Genomic DNA, 13,833 nt, shown 5'->3' on the forward strand with positions numbered 1-13,833 from the left:
AACCTTCTTTAAGAAATGAAAATTTCTTGAATAAATTAAATATTTAATAACACCTCTACTTCTGCACAAAAAAAATCTAAGCATCACTGTTAGGTTGCTCGACTTCTGTAAGTAACCCCTGGTAGCCTAGGCTAGGATTGAAGAGCGGAGGTCCCTTTCACCGGTGGACAAAACATTACACATACACTGTTGTACGTGAATAATGAATGTGCCTATTGAAGCACACACAACAATTTTATTTAGTTTGAACAGAAGGACAGCCCTGTGGTTTAACCAATCAGGGACTGCCACATAAAATATGCAAGATAGTATATTTTACTACGTCATCATGGTTTTTTTGTACAAGCAATTTCTGCCTAGTAACAAAAAGCTAAATATATACATTTTTATACAGTTTAAAATGTTTCTTAAGTCTGGTGCAAGACAGGCCTGTGGTTTTAACGCCATGGAGTTACTTCTGCTCTCAAAAAGGGAAGTAGCTTAACCGCATCCATCTGTTCTAAACAGATATCTAACCTTGTGATAAAATACCTTGTACAAGCAAAAAACACATATGACCTTAAGCAATAGGTTTCTATGTCATGCTAACAGTAATTTTCCAATACCCAAAATGGATGTCTTCTAACAAGATGGTTCCCTCATTTACCTTATAATCCTTCCTTTGATCATTCTGTGATTTACATAATGATCATTCCTTTTCTAATTTAATAGCACAGGCTTCATACTCCGAACCCTTGTGCTCTTGGTTTCTATACCATACCGTTGGATCCTTAACAATGGAAGTGAGTTTCAGATCCTTCGGAACGGCCGTGTTTCCCTTTTTACATAAACATTTGATTATCTTATAACAGGCATATAAAAATAGAATGAAGAGAATCACAGTGACAATTGTCATGGCAGCATTTCGGAGCCAAGATATTAATCCCCCAAAACTAAAACTGCTCGAGAAGGGATCCCAGTTTTTTCCTATGTTCCTTGCCTCTTTCTGTAGTTTATTTACCTCTTCCCTGTGTTGGGCAATAACGTCATAGTAGTCTGGGACTTCGATGCTGGTATTATGAATCCAGGTACAGCACTCATAATCCTCAGTAGTCTCACAGAGGCCAGTAAGGGCTGCACTCATACTTTCTATAGCCAACTCATGTAGTTCTAGTTGCTTCCTAATTGCCCTAGTTTCTAGATTTAGTTTGGTTATGTCATCAGAATTTTCCTCCAGAATCTCATCAATTATGCCAGTGTAATTATTTAATCTTTTCATTAGGTCAATTCCCCACCCTGTCCAGGAAGGGAACCATGCCCAGGCCATATCTTTTTCTAAAAACAATTCTCGTTTATTACGGTGTCTAAGGGGATATCTAGGATGCATGCTGGCTTCAAGGAGGTGACTTCCCTTGTTATCCCCTAATACCCCCATAATAGGAACCAGGGCTGCAAGGTAACACCACCCCTGGGGTTTGGTTGGGATCCAGGGGTGACAGAGTTTGCCGCAGCATATATATATGGTATTTCCTAGAGCTAGGGGTCGTTTATGGAACACGTTCCTAAGAGTATCAGAAAGGCCAGAGAGCACCAGTATTGACATTAATTGGTGTATTGTAGTCTTGGTACTGGAGCTAAGAAAGTCTAAAAAGGTGGCATTTAGGGTGGGATCTGAAGTATGGAAGAAAGAAGGACTGTTAAATGATGTCATTGAAATGTTAAGTTTTGCTTGTTTGCAAACCTCGGCTCCATCTGTGGTGTTTCCCAGTCGGAAACACCAGTCTGGGAAGTGGCTTCTACCTATAATTTGGAAAGTGAGGGTTTTATTTGGAAGGGTCCTAGTAACATTCGTTAGGACGATAGGGGGTGTTCCATTAAGGAGGGGGGTAAAATTCAAGGGGACTGCCATGAGAGGGATTCTAGCTGTACTGGGATGTAGCTTGCTGCAAATCCAGCATTTCTCAAAACCAGATTTTTGAGCATAGCTATATTTGAATTTTAGTAGTAACATCTTGTTAGTCAGTCCCTTAGGTGACTCATTAACGGGTACAATACTTCTACTATGTCTTTGGCCGGGGGTATTATTCATCTTAGGTGGTCCACATATCCCTTTTAATAGACCTAAATCTTCTGGATGATATATACAGTTGGCTATAAACCATGTGGGCAGGAATACAAATAGTACCAGACTACCCCAAAGGCATACAGCCTTCCCTGACACTGATGGAGAAAGCATCTTTGTTTTTTTAAAGTTCTGATTATTTGTTATCTAAGAGTTCTGTTCTTCCTCTTCGTTTCTCATCCCGGCAGTTGTTGGCTCTGTTTTGTCCTTTTGAGGGGGTGTGGGATCTTCCAGGGAAATTTGTTCTATGCCTCTCTGAACTTCTTGTAGATCTTGTTCTTGGGAGTTGCTGCTCTCTGTCACTGCCAGGGGCTCTGGAGTCGAGGGAAGCTGGGGACACTTTTTAAGACGGCTGGCGTGGATCCAGGTGTTTCCTAGGTCTGTTAACACTGCGGTCCTGGATACCTTTTCCACCTTCCATGGTCCTGAGAAAGCCGGTCCGATACTCTTTCTTTGTGCTAATTGTTTGATCAGCACTTTATCCCCAGGGATGAAGGGATGCGTTGGTTCTGTGGGAAGAGGGAAAAAAGGTGACAGAAACGTGTTCGTTCATTTCATGAAGCATACTTACCAGGTTTTTCACGTACATTTCCTGTTGGGAATAAATGTCAATATCAGTGTCTTGGTCTAATGGGGGTAATTCTATGTTTGCGGGGATTCCCATGAGGACCTCAAAGGGTGATAGTTTTGTTCTTGCATGTGGTGTGGTCCTAATTTGGAACAATACAGCAGGCAGATGGTCAAGCCATCCTTTCAACGTGCCTCCTGTGGCCTTTTTTAGTTTATCTTTGATATTCCTATTCATTCTTTCCACTACTCCTGCACTTTGTGGGTGATAAAGGATTTCATATATATATATTGATCAAAGGGGCAGCCCCTATATGTCCTGGACCATGGAGATATGAGAGTGCAGCCCCTATATGTCTCTTCCCCTCTTTTGACCAAAGACCTTCAGGGTCTTTGGTCAATCCTTCCTTTGTCCAAAAATGGACATCATCTTCTGTGGCCATTGATTGCATCTGTGCTATGACAGTTTTAAAGTTAGGTGCTGCGAAGTGTTCCTTGAAAAACATTGTTGTGGGGGCAGGTGGGTTAGGGGAAAAGGCAGCAGCTCTTTTAGCTTCTCTGTCAGCAAGAGCATTCCCTTTTGAAACACGACTGCTGTCAGAGGAGTGTGCCTTTACTTTAATTATGGCTACCTTTTTTGGAAGAAGAATGGCTTGGAGGAGAGCACTAATCTGTGTGGAGTTGGCAATTATTTTGTTGTCTGCTGTTTTAAAACCTCTATTGGCCCATATCACACCAAAATCATGCACCACTCCAAAAGCATATCTACTGTCTGTGTAGACGTTCACCTCTTTACCGGTGAATAGAATGCAGGCCCTAGTGAGGGCTTCTAACTCTGCTACCTGGGCTGAAGAAGGAGGTAATGATTTTGCCTCCAGTACGATGTCTGGTAGTTGAACAACTGCATAACCGGTTAAAAAGGTGGAGTCAGAGGGACGTGAGCAGCTACCGTCAACGAAAACATCCTCTGCACCTGAGATAGGGGTGTCAGTGAGATCCGGTCTGGGACTGGTAATAGCAGCAACCTTTTCCGAACAGTCATGTATAATGTCTGGGTCATGTGGTAAACGCAACATGGAATGCAAAAGGCGCACAGCGGGGTTGCTGGCAGGCACATATTTGAGTGTGAGGTTATCAGTGTTCATCAGTGTTATCTCATAACCACTAAGTCTTTGCGAGGTCATATGTTGGGTATTCATGTTCTGAATAAGATGCGTGACTGAATGAGTGGTATAGAGAGTCAATGGGTGACCTAGCACTAATTTGTTTGCATCTTGTACAGCCATTGCACAGGCAGCAAGATTTTGGAGACAGAATGGCATTCCCTGTACTTGGATGGGGAGTTTTTTTTTTTTAGATAGGTAGGAGACAGGGCGGTAGCCTGTTCCATGCTGTTGTGTTAGCACGGCGGCAAAAGAGGTCCCCGAGACTACACAGTATAGTTGAAAAGCTTTACCATAGTCTACCAACCCTAGGGCGGGAGCATTTGACAGACTGTTTAATAGAGCTTGAAAAGCTTGTAGTCTGTCTTCAGTCCAATCTATTAATTTAGGGGCTGTCGAGCCAGTAGCCTCTCTTAGGATACTATCATAATGAGAACAGTCAGGAATCCATTGGCGGCAATATACCATTGCACCCAAGAACGAGAGTAGGGCGGCTTTGTCTTTTGGGGGACTGAGAGCTCGAAGGGCTGCGGCACGTTTGGGGGACACTAGCCTTGTCCCTTCCTTTAGAATGCACCCTAGGTATTCTACCTGTGGCTGGCACCATTGTATTTTCTTCCTTGAGGCTAGATGCCCGGCGTGAGCTAGGTGTTGTAACAGTGATGTTGAATCGACCGCACAATCTTCAGCAGTTCGACTGCACAGGAGCAAGTCGTCCACATACTGTATCAGTACCGACCCTCGCTCAGATGTCCAAGACTTGACAGTCTCGTTGAGTACCATAGAGAAGGCGGCTGGACTGTCTACATACCCTTGCCAGGTTAGTTGGCCCCCGGCCCAGGAGAAAGCAAACATAGGTTGGGCTTCCTCTGCAATGGGAATGCTAAAGAAAGCATTCGCTAAATCAATTACTGTGTAGCATAGAGAGTCTGCCGGTATGCATGAAAAAATAAGTGATGTCTGAGACTAGGGGTGGGAGGGGAATCACTTGTTTGTTTACTGCTCTGAGGTCTTGGACGAGTCTCCACTCGCCACTGGCCTTCTTTACAGGGTAAATGGGTGTGTTCCAGGGACTGATGATTGGTCTCAGGATACCTTTTGATATGTAATCATTAATTTGAGGGGAGATGCCTTTGACTTTCTCTGGGGGTAGGGGATACTGTTTTTGATATTGTATCCCTGCATCTGACCGCATTTGGGGTGCATATGGTGTGCAATTAATAAAGCCCACACTACCTTTGTTTTCTGCCCAAATCGTGTGATGGTCAAGGGAGGAAGGTATCATCAGAAAGAAACTCCTGTGTGCATGTCTTTTTGGGCTGTGTAAGTCACAAAGAGGGGAACTTGCAGTGAGGGAGCCGTCTTTGTCAAACTTAATGGTAATGTTCAACTGGGATAGTAAATCTCTGCCCATGAGGGACACTGGACAGGAAGTCAGGACAGCGAAACTCTGCATACATAGCTCTAGTCCATCCGGGGTAGAGACTGGTAAAGGCGGGGTGACGGAATGAGTGACCGATGTCCCATTTATTCCAATAGAGTGTCCCTCAGTACACAGTGGTGTGTCATACCTCTCATCATTTAATGAGCTAAAAGTGGCACCTGAATCAAGCAGGAAACACACTATGTGGTTGTCTACGCGTAATATAACTTGTGGTAGACTCTTCCATGATAGGTTGTGGCACACCAGACTGAGGGAAGGAACATACTCTAGGCATCTCTATTGGGGGTGTGTTTGTCGGGTAGACGGCCACTGCATAGGGATTCGAGGGGGAGGTCTGTTAGAGGTTGGGGTGTAGGGTGGCTGTGCAAGCCCATGGTTTTGAGATGGTGTTTGGGGAGGTGGCGGATATTGGGGGTACCTTGTAGTGTGAGGGGGGGGGCGATTAGTAGCATTGTACCCCCTTCCTCTGCCCCTTGGATAGCTCGCCCTCTGTCTATATGGGCACTGTGATTTCCAATGTCCCTGTTCCCCACAATTAAAACATCCTTGGTCAGGTGGGTAGGGCTGCATGGTCATGAGGTGCGGTGGTGAGGATGAGGTTTCAGGTGTGACTAGGGTTTGTGTTTGTGTCAAGGAGGGGAAAATTCCCCCTTTTTGTTCAAAGACTCCTGAAGTCTCTCTGGACCTAGCGTCCTTCATGAATTCATCTGGTGCTTGCTCTGCCCATTTGGGGTTTGTGAATTTGAGCAAGTGCGTCACTTTGGGATCGCCTCCCGACATGATGGTAGTAGTAAATAATTGTGGTGTGACCCCATCTACAGCTTTCCATAGGGAGTATACTCTGGTACAGTAATCATAGAATTTCTCTTTAGGTCCCTGCTTGGCTAGGATCAGTTCTTGGAGTGCAGATGATCCTTTGTATAATTTGGACCAATGACCTCCCATGCCTTTCCAAAAGGATATCCAATCCTTATTGGTCTGAATATGGGTTGTCCATAGGTTGTCTACAGGGGCTACTTCTGGGCTGTCTGGGTCTACAATGCTAAGAATACTTTTTATGTCATCTTTGTCAAGCCCTGTGCCTGCACTATATTTTGCCAGAAAGGTACCTGCATCTCGTGGATACTTCTTGGGATTGGGACATAGTTCTTTTATTTTGGAGAGTGTACCCAAAGGTAATGGTATATGCACCTCGGTGTTCCCCATAGTCATCAAAGGTGCTTTGAGTGAAGCCCCTACTGCTTCTCTCTCAGTTTCCTCTTCTATGGATAATGTCCCTGTTTTACTAATTGGACCTGACTCCTCAGTTTTGGGAATAGGTGTCTCTTTTGTATGGCTTCTTGTAGTGGTGGGGGGCAGCGCTATAATCCTATCCTGCGCTTCTTTCAACATTTCCTCCTTCTTCCCTAATTGCTTTCTTAACTTTTCTAGTTCCTTTTGTAAGTCCTCCATCCTATGTACCTCTCTCTCTCTTCCCTCCTGAAATTCCTTCTCCCTTACTTCCAAGTTTTTCTGATACATTTCTAACTCTATTTTCCTATCCACTTGTACCTTTTCTGCCTCATTGAGGACTATTTCTTTTTGTTGTAGGCCTTCCATAAGTGTTTCTAACTCAGTTCTCCTTTTTCCTATTCTCTCTTCTTCCTCCTTTTTCTTCTCTTCAAACTCTTTTATTTTTGCCTCTAATTCCTGCATTTCGGGACTACCCACTTCTTCTTGTCCTGTAACTTCTTCCTGTCTCCCCTCTTCCTCTCTGCCCCTACTTATTTGTTCCCATTGGGCCACTTGTTCTGGTGTTGCTGTGGCGTGTGCTATGGCGGCTAGGACTACAGGATCCAGTGAAGGATATAATTGAAGGTATGGACCTGGCGTCCCATCTTCGTTTTTTACCATAACATAAGGTGGGGGTGGACATTGAGGCGGGGGAGGGGGAGGTGAGGGGGGTGCAGGGGCTTCAGCCATAGCACTGGGTCCTATATTTGGAGTAAGCTTTGTAGTTTTATTAATATGCTTCTTTTTATATTTGTGTAGACATTTATCCCATGCATGGTAACAATCTTTTATATATTGAATATTTTCCCACTTCCCTGGAGGGTACGAATTTTTGTGGATTTGGCATATTTTACTTACTTCCTGCCAGTCTTCCTCAGTACAAGGACCATATGGCCCTGGGTCATGTATCCCCAATTGCTGACACCTTTCTCGGACTTGTGTCCAAAATGGTTCTACCTGGGGGCCAGGGATCATATTACTGACAAATTCATAGGGTGATGGGGTGGCCATGGCTTGGGTTGCTGCAGTATTCCCCATCTAGTAGTCTGGGCAGTGTGTGTCTAGTGGCAGGACACAGGTGATAACACCCGGTTTGTCCAACAATCCGGTCTCTGGTCTGGGAGTAGGATCCCTGATCTTTTTTGGGGCAGATGGACTTATATAAAAACTATGAAGATTCACCCTTAATATATGATAAAGGGTAAATTTTTCCTGGTGGCGGGATATACCCCTCTTACACCAAGTCTGCAAGAGAACCCCCCTGGTCTGGTGGTCAGTAAAATCCACTTGTCATCTATTCTTAGGAAGAGTAGACCTAACGTGCAATGGGGGCAGGCGGATGCTATGTCACTACAAGAGGGCTCCTCATATTCTGCACTCATTTAAACAACAACAATTATTTTCCTTATACTCTATATTAAAACTTATACTCTATATACTTACACGTGTACCTAGAGAGAAACAGACATATTCTTAATATACTTTAAGACATGAAATAACCGTATTGCAATACATTTATCAATTTATAGTGCACTTTTTTTTAAAAAAAAAATTTTTTTTTTTTTTTTCAAATGGGCGTCCACTCCACCAATCCCTTTGTCACGGGCGTAATCTACTACTTCCCGTGTTAAAAATACTATCACCAATAGTTTTAAGTCAGACCAACCTAGTCGGACTCCCCTAAACCTATAAATTCCTTGCGAGCCCTTTTAACCTCCCGAGGGACCAGCCTAGTTCCTCGCGAAGGCACAGTTACTTCTTTTAATTTTAAACTAAGTTCGTAGCGGCCGCCCGGACAGAGTAAGTGTTTACACCATTCACCAATCAGGTAAAAAAGAGTAAAGTGACTTACCTGTCGCAAGACGAGACGAACCCCACTTTGCTGGTACCAAAACTGTTAGGTTGCTCGACTTCTGTAAGTAACCCCTGGTAGCCTAGGCTAGGATTGAAGAGCGGAGGTCCCTTTCACCGGTGGACAAAACATTACACATACACTGTTGTACGTGAATAATGAATGTGCCTATTGAAGCACACACAACAATTTTATTTAGTTTGAACAGAAGGACAGCCCTGTGGTTTAACCAATCAGGGACTGCCACATAAAATATGCAAGATAGTATATTTTACTACGTCATCATGGTTTTTTTGTACAAGCAATTTCTGCCTAGTAACAAAAAGCTAAATATATACATTTTTATACAGTTTAAAATGTTTCTTAAGTCTGGTGCAAGACAGGCCTGTGGTTTTAACGCCATGGAGTTACTTCTGCTCTCAAAAAGGGAAGTAGCTTAACCGCATCCATCTGTTCTAAACAGATATCTAACCTTGTGATAAAATACCTTGTACAAGCAAAAAACACATATGACCTTAAGCAATAGGTTTCTATGTCATGCTAACAGTAATTTTCCAATACCCAAAATGGATGTCTTCTAACAAGATGGTTCCCTCATTTACCTTATAATCACCGTCTTGTCTTCCTTGAATCATCTCATCCACTCCAAGTTTTGAAAGCTTATGGGAATCTGCCAAGATAGAAATTTGGTGGTTGCTGTTGATAAGACACTTAAACTCTAAGTCACTCAGGTTACTTAAAATCTAAGGTTGACCATACACTGGACAGTACAGTGGCTAAGTGGATAAGTGGTGTAGCAGTGGATAGTGCCTAGCAATACAAGTTACTTTGGTTAAAAGCCCAACCATGGCACTACTTGCATGGAGTTTGTTCCTGTGTGGGTTTCTTTCCACACTCCAAAGACATGTTGGTGGGTTAACCTTAGATTGTAAGCTCTTTATGGGTAGGGACTATTGTGAATGTGTATGATGTGAAAGTACTGTGGAAATTGTCAACGCAATATGAATACCTGTAATAAATGTAGCACTTACCCCCGAAGGAGCAGCTGAATTTTGATTCGGGCCTGCACTCTGCTAATGAACCCCCCCCCCCCCCCCCCCCCCCCCTGAGTTGACTCGGTCCCCTTGACACAGCTGTGGTACAATATAATACAGTACAATATAATGTAATGCAATATACCTGTGTGGTAACCTCAGGATTCGCTGACTCCACCTGCTGGGGGAAAACAACACTCCACACAACTGGATACTTAACCAAAAGTATTTTACTGTAAATATGTTTCAAAGGGTGATTACAGTAGTTGTGCTGTCATCCCAACATAGGACAACAGTACAACAAATTTTAACAGAAACAATTACAAACAATTTATATATATATATAGCTGGAAGCAAATGAGGGCCATCTATAGGTAAAAAAAAGCGTCCAGCTTTGACAAAGATCAATAATGCCCTTGCTATAGGTATAAGCAGGGCTTTTTTCTCAGAGATAAGGTGGTGGAACTCACCCACCCCTCCTCTGGTCACGCCCCTACCCACACCCTAAGACTGCCCCCTAGAACTGCCTCTTTAGAGAACAGGGATGCAAGTAAAATCTGAGGTGTACATGTAATGTGCAGCAGGGAGACATTCCCAGTGCATTAGAGACAGCCACAGTCCAGCAAAGAGACCAACCAACCCAGCAAATAGACTGCCCAGTCCAGCAAAGAGACCACCCAGCTTAGCCCAGCAAGAAGACCGCCAGCAAAAAGACTGCCCAGCTTTGTCCAGCAAAGACAGCCCAGCCCAGGAAAGAGACTACCCAGCAAATAGACCATCCAGCCCAGCAACGAGACCGCCAGCAAAAAGACCACCCAGCTTAATCCAGCAAAGGGACTGCCCAGCCAAGCAAAGAGACTGCCAGCAAAAAGTCTGCCCAGCTTCGTCTAGCAAAGAGACAGCCAGCCTAGCAAAAAGGCCGCCCAGCTTAGTCCAGCAAATAGACGGATAGCCTAGCAAAAAGACCGCCCAGCTTAGTCCAGCAAAGAGACCGCCCAGCTTAGGCCTGCGACTCACATGCACCAAAGCATGCACCCCCATACATTGAGCAAAGAGGCATTCTCAAATGTGCAGCAGAGAGACATTCCAAGCAAAGAGACCACCCAGCTTAGTCCAGCAAAGAGACCACCAGCAAAAAAGCCACCCGGTTTAGTCCAGCAAAGAGACTGCCCAGCCCAGCTAAGAGACCGTCAGCAAAAAGACTGCCCGGCTTAGTCCAGCAAAAAGACCACCAGAAAAAAGACCATCCAGCTTAGTCCAGGAAAGAGACAGCCCAACAGAGATGGCCCAGCTTAGTCCAGCAAAGAGACCGCCCAGCACAACAAAGAGACTACCAAGCTTAGTGTAGCAAAGAGACTGCCCAGCCCAGAAAAGAGACCGCCCAGATTATTCCAGCAAAAAGACTGCCCAGCAAAAAGACTGCCCAGCAAAGAGACTGCCCAGCAAAGAGTGCCCAGCAAAGGGTACAGAGGAAAGAGACTGCCCAGCAAAAGAGTGCCTGGGAAAGAGACTGCCCAACCCAATCAGGAGACCACCTAGCCCACAGACCACCCAGCCATGTACACCACAGCACAACCCCATTCAGCAGCATTTTTGTATTACACCACACAGACCTGGGACTAGTGAGGAGGAGGAGGAGGAAGACTGCCTGACAGGCTACCGTAACCTTCCACTATCCACAATCCATCATCCGACACACGGCGCCAACCCGATCTCCCACACAGCATTGAGGGGCGGGGCAGAGTCGCAGAGTACAGATCACTCCGCCTTCCACTCTCACAAGCTCCATTGGATCAGTGCGCAGCAGACGGCATGGGAGGTGGAGGAGGAGCCGGGCGGGACTATATAGATATGGCAGTTTTGTTTGATCCCTCCAAGGGAGGCAGGGAGCAGGCTATACAGTTAGGATTAGGAGGAATACCTGGCATAGGTGGCGGAACGGCGTTCTGGTGTGTTCCGCCAGAAAAAAAGCCCTGGGAGAAGCCATGTACATACCTCATTACACCTGACTAGAATACCCCCAGGATGTTGCTAGGATGTTCTTAAGTAAGGCCTAGTTATCACTGACCATCTCTGCCACCCAGGAGTGAGTTTTCAAACGTTAAGCTCAGAGCTACAGCATCAGGGAAGGGAAAGAGCACGTGAGGGAGTTTGAATCAGAGAAAAAGGGCATTATTTATCTGCAGTTTGTTTTTAACTACAAACACTCCTTATACTAAGTGATCAAGATAAGATTCTTACTGTAAAGGGGTACCACATCCCAGAATTTGAATACTAAGAAGGAAACAGGGGAGAGTGAGAGGGCTGGAGGGTAACCAACCCCCGGGACTTTTATATGGTACCCTAGTAGAGGCACGGACATTCTAACTGTGGTCACCTGGCTGTGGTTTCACTGGCGGGTGCGCACTGCACATGTTGCGAGCCGCGCTGCATGCTGTGAATGGTCGGCCAATTTTCTGGGACCTGTGATGTGTCCCAGAAGATTGCCGGGAGGGAGGGGGAGAAGTGAACTTCCTTACGGCGCCGCGGAGCACGGGGAGGAAGTGGGAGTTGGGTGCACATAAAAACTGGGTATTCCCCCCTCCCCACCAAAAAAAAAATGACATGCTAAATGTGGCATGTCAGTGGGTCACCATCTCTTAAAGCGGAAGTTCTATTTTTGGGTGGAACTCTGCTTCAAGAATTGTCAGGGAATGCTTCAGTGGAATGGATGCAGTTACCCCTTTTGTATTTTACTCTTCAGGTTCACAGTTCTGGTGCTTGCTGGATGTTGTACCCATCAAAAATGAAAAAGGGGAGGTGGTTCTATTTCTTGTTTCATTTAAGGACATCACAGATGCCAAGACCAGAATGCCAGAGAGCTGGAAAGAGACAGGTACTAGAAGAAAAATTCCATATGCTGAGCATTCTGTATTGTACATTTCTTGCTCTGTGATTCTGTTGACAGTGGGAGTATTACATTGAGTACTGATAGAATGCAATTTCTTATTTTGGCAGGAAGGGGAGAGCAGCAGACTCGTTTAACGGGGAAAGGTTTCAATGCCAATCGTAGGCGAAGTCGTGCTGTTCTTTACCATCTTTCAGGTCATCTACAGAGACAAAATAGAGCCAAAACAAAACTCGGTAAGGTAGGTACAAAGTGAGGATACAACATGAATGTGTACTACAATAAAGTGCTGAAGTAAGAGCTAAAGATAAAGCAAGGAGTCCTATGCCAATTGATGTATTAAATAATCAAATAATTATTTTTCTCTAATTTCATGTTGATTATCATATGTCAAGAAAGCAGAAAATGTTCATTTAAGATTTTGAATCGTAGAGAACATTTAGGAAAATTAGATTCCTCCCACAACTGGTTCTTAAAGTGTATGCAAACTCAAAATCTGTTTCCTCCTTATTTTTGGCATCATGCCTCACTGTAAATAGCTCTGTTAATTCAATAATTTTTGTTGAATCTCTTGCAAAAATTCCTACCTGGAGATCCTGCCAATAGCAACCATTCCTGTTGCACGTTGAGCACCACTAACCCACTGTCATGCAGTGCATTATGTCAGCCTGCCACGTGCCCTTCTTCAATTGCCCATTGGGCTGCCTTTTGAGCGACCTCTGATAAGTTGCCCAATGGCCAACAGGAAATGCGGTTTCTGGCAAGATCTCCAGGTAACAAACAGTTTCATAAAAATGATTTGCTTAGGAAAACTGTATAAAGTGAAGCATGATGCCAGGGAAATACGTAGACTTTGGGTTTACATGCACATAGAAAAACTATTTTAAAGGTATATCTGTTTAAGAACCATATTAGAACAAGGTCTTGATGAATTTATTGATAGCTTTTTACATTGATGAAACTTGTATTATAGGTTTAATTTTGCTTTAACCAATTTTGCTTCCTCACAGGGTGTTTTTGGTGAGAAGCCTCGGGTTCCAGAATATAAAGTTGTATCTATGCGTAAATCTCCTTTCATACTTTTGCACTATGGGCCCTTCAAGGCCTGCTGGGACTGTTTGATCCTTCTCGCCACCTTCTATGTAGCAGTGACTGTGCCATACAGTGTCTGCTTCAGTAGTGCGAAAGAAGAAGGTACTCAGAGTCCACGCAGCCCACCCAGCGCATGTGATCTTGCTGTGGAAATCCTCTTCATACTAGGTAGGTATGGCGTAGGGAATAAAGTCACGAATAGATTTCAAATAATGTGGGTTTATCAGAAATTAGATGGGTGGTTAAACTGATAGCAAGATTCTTGAGATCTGTAACCAAGGCTTTAGCTAGGACACATAAGATCGTTGCTAGACATACTTAGGTGCCTATATATGGAGTTCATATTTTCTATTCTATTTTATTTTTTTACATAACATATTGTTTCCATTACATTTGGAAAGTAAACCTGTATTGAGAAAAT

General features: G+C 44.2%; 2 protein-coding genes across 2 annotated transcripts in view; one reads left to right on the forward strand and one right to left on the reverse strand.

Annotated features, from left to right (window-relative positions):
- KCNH3 (potassium voltage-gated channel subfamily H member 3) overlaps positions 1 to 13,833 on the forward strand; it is a 144,428-nt gene that overhangs the window by 54,323 nt on the left and 76,272 nt on the right. Inside the window, exons 4-6 of the mRNA XM_077483355.1 lie at positions 12,177 to 12,308; positions 12,431 to 12,561; positions 13,331 to 13,580. Coding sequence (XP_077339481.1) covers positions 12,177 to 12,308; positions 12,431 to 12,561; positions 13,331 to 13,580 — 513 coding nt within the window. The remainder of the gene's footprint in view (positions 1 to 12,176; positions 12,309 to 12,430; positions 12,562 to 13,330; positions 13,581 to 13,833) is intronic.
- LOC143983553 (uncharacterized) lies at positions 190 to 9,004 on the reverse strand. The gene is made up of 2 exons (XM_077483356.1): positions 8,400 to 9,004; positions 190 to 2,610 (listed from the first exon to the last, which is right to left on the reverse strand). Exon 2 carries the CDS (start codon positions 2,213 to 2,215, stop codon positions 689 to 691), a length of 1,527 nt encoding a protein of 508 aa, XP_077339482.1. The 5' UTR covers positions 2,216 to 2,610; positions 8,400 to 9,004; the 3' UTR covers positions 190 to 688.

Source organism: Lithobates pipiens, unplaced genomic scaffold (genome assembly GCF_037356315.1).
Source record: "Lithobates pipiens isolate NorthernLeopardFrog02 unplaced genomic scaffold, aLitPip1_a1.2 Scaffold_16, whole genome shotgun sequence".
Taxonomy (NCBI): Eukaryota; Metazoa; Chordata; class Amphibia; order Anura; family Ranidae; genus Lithobates; species Lithobates pipiens.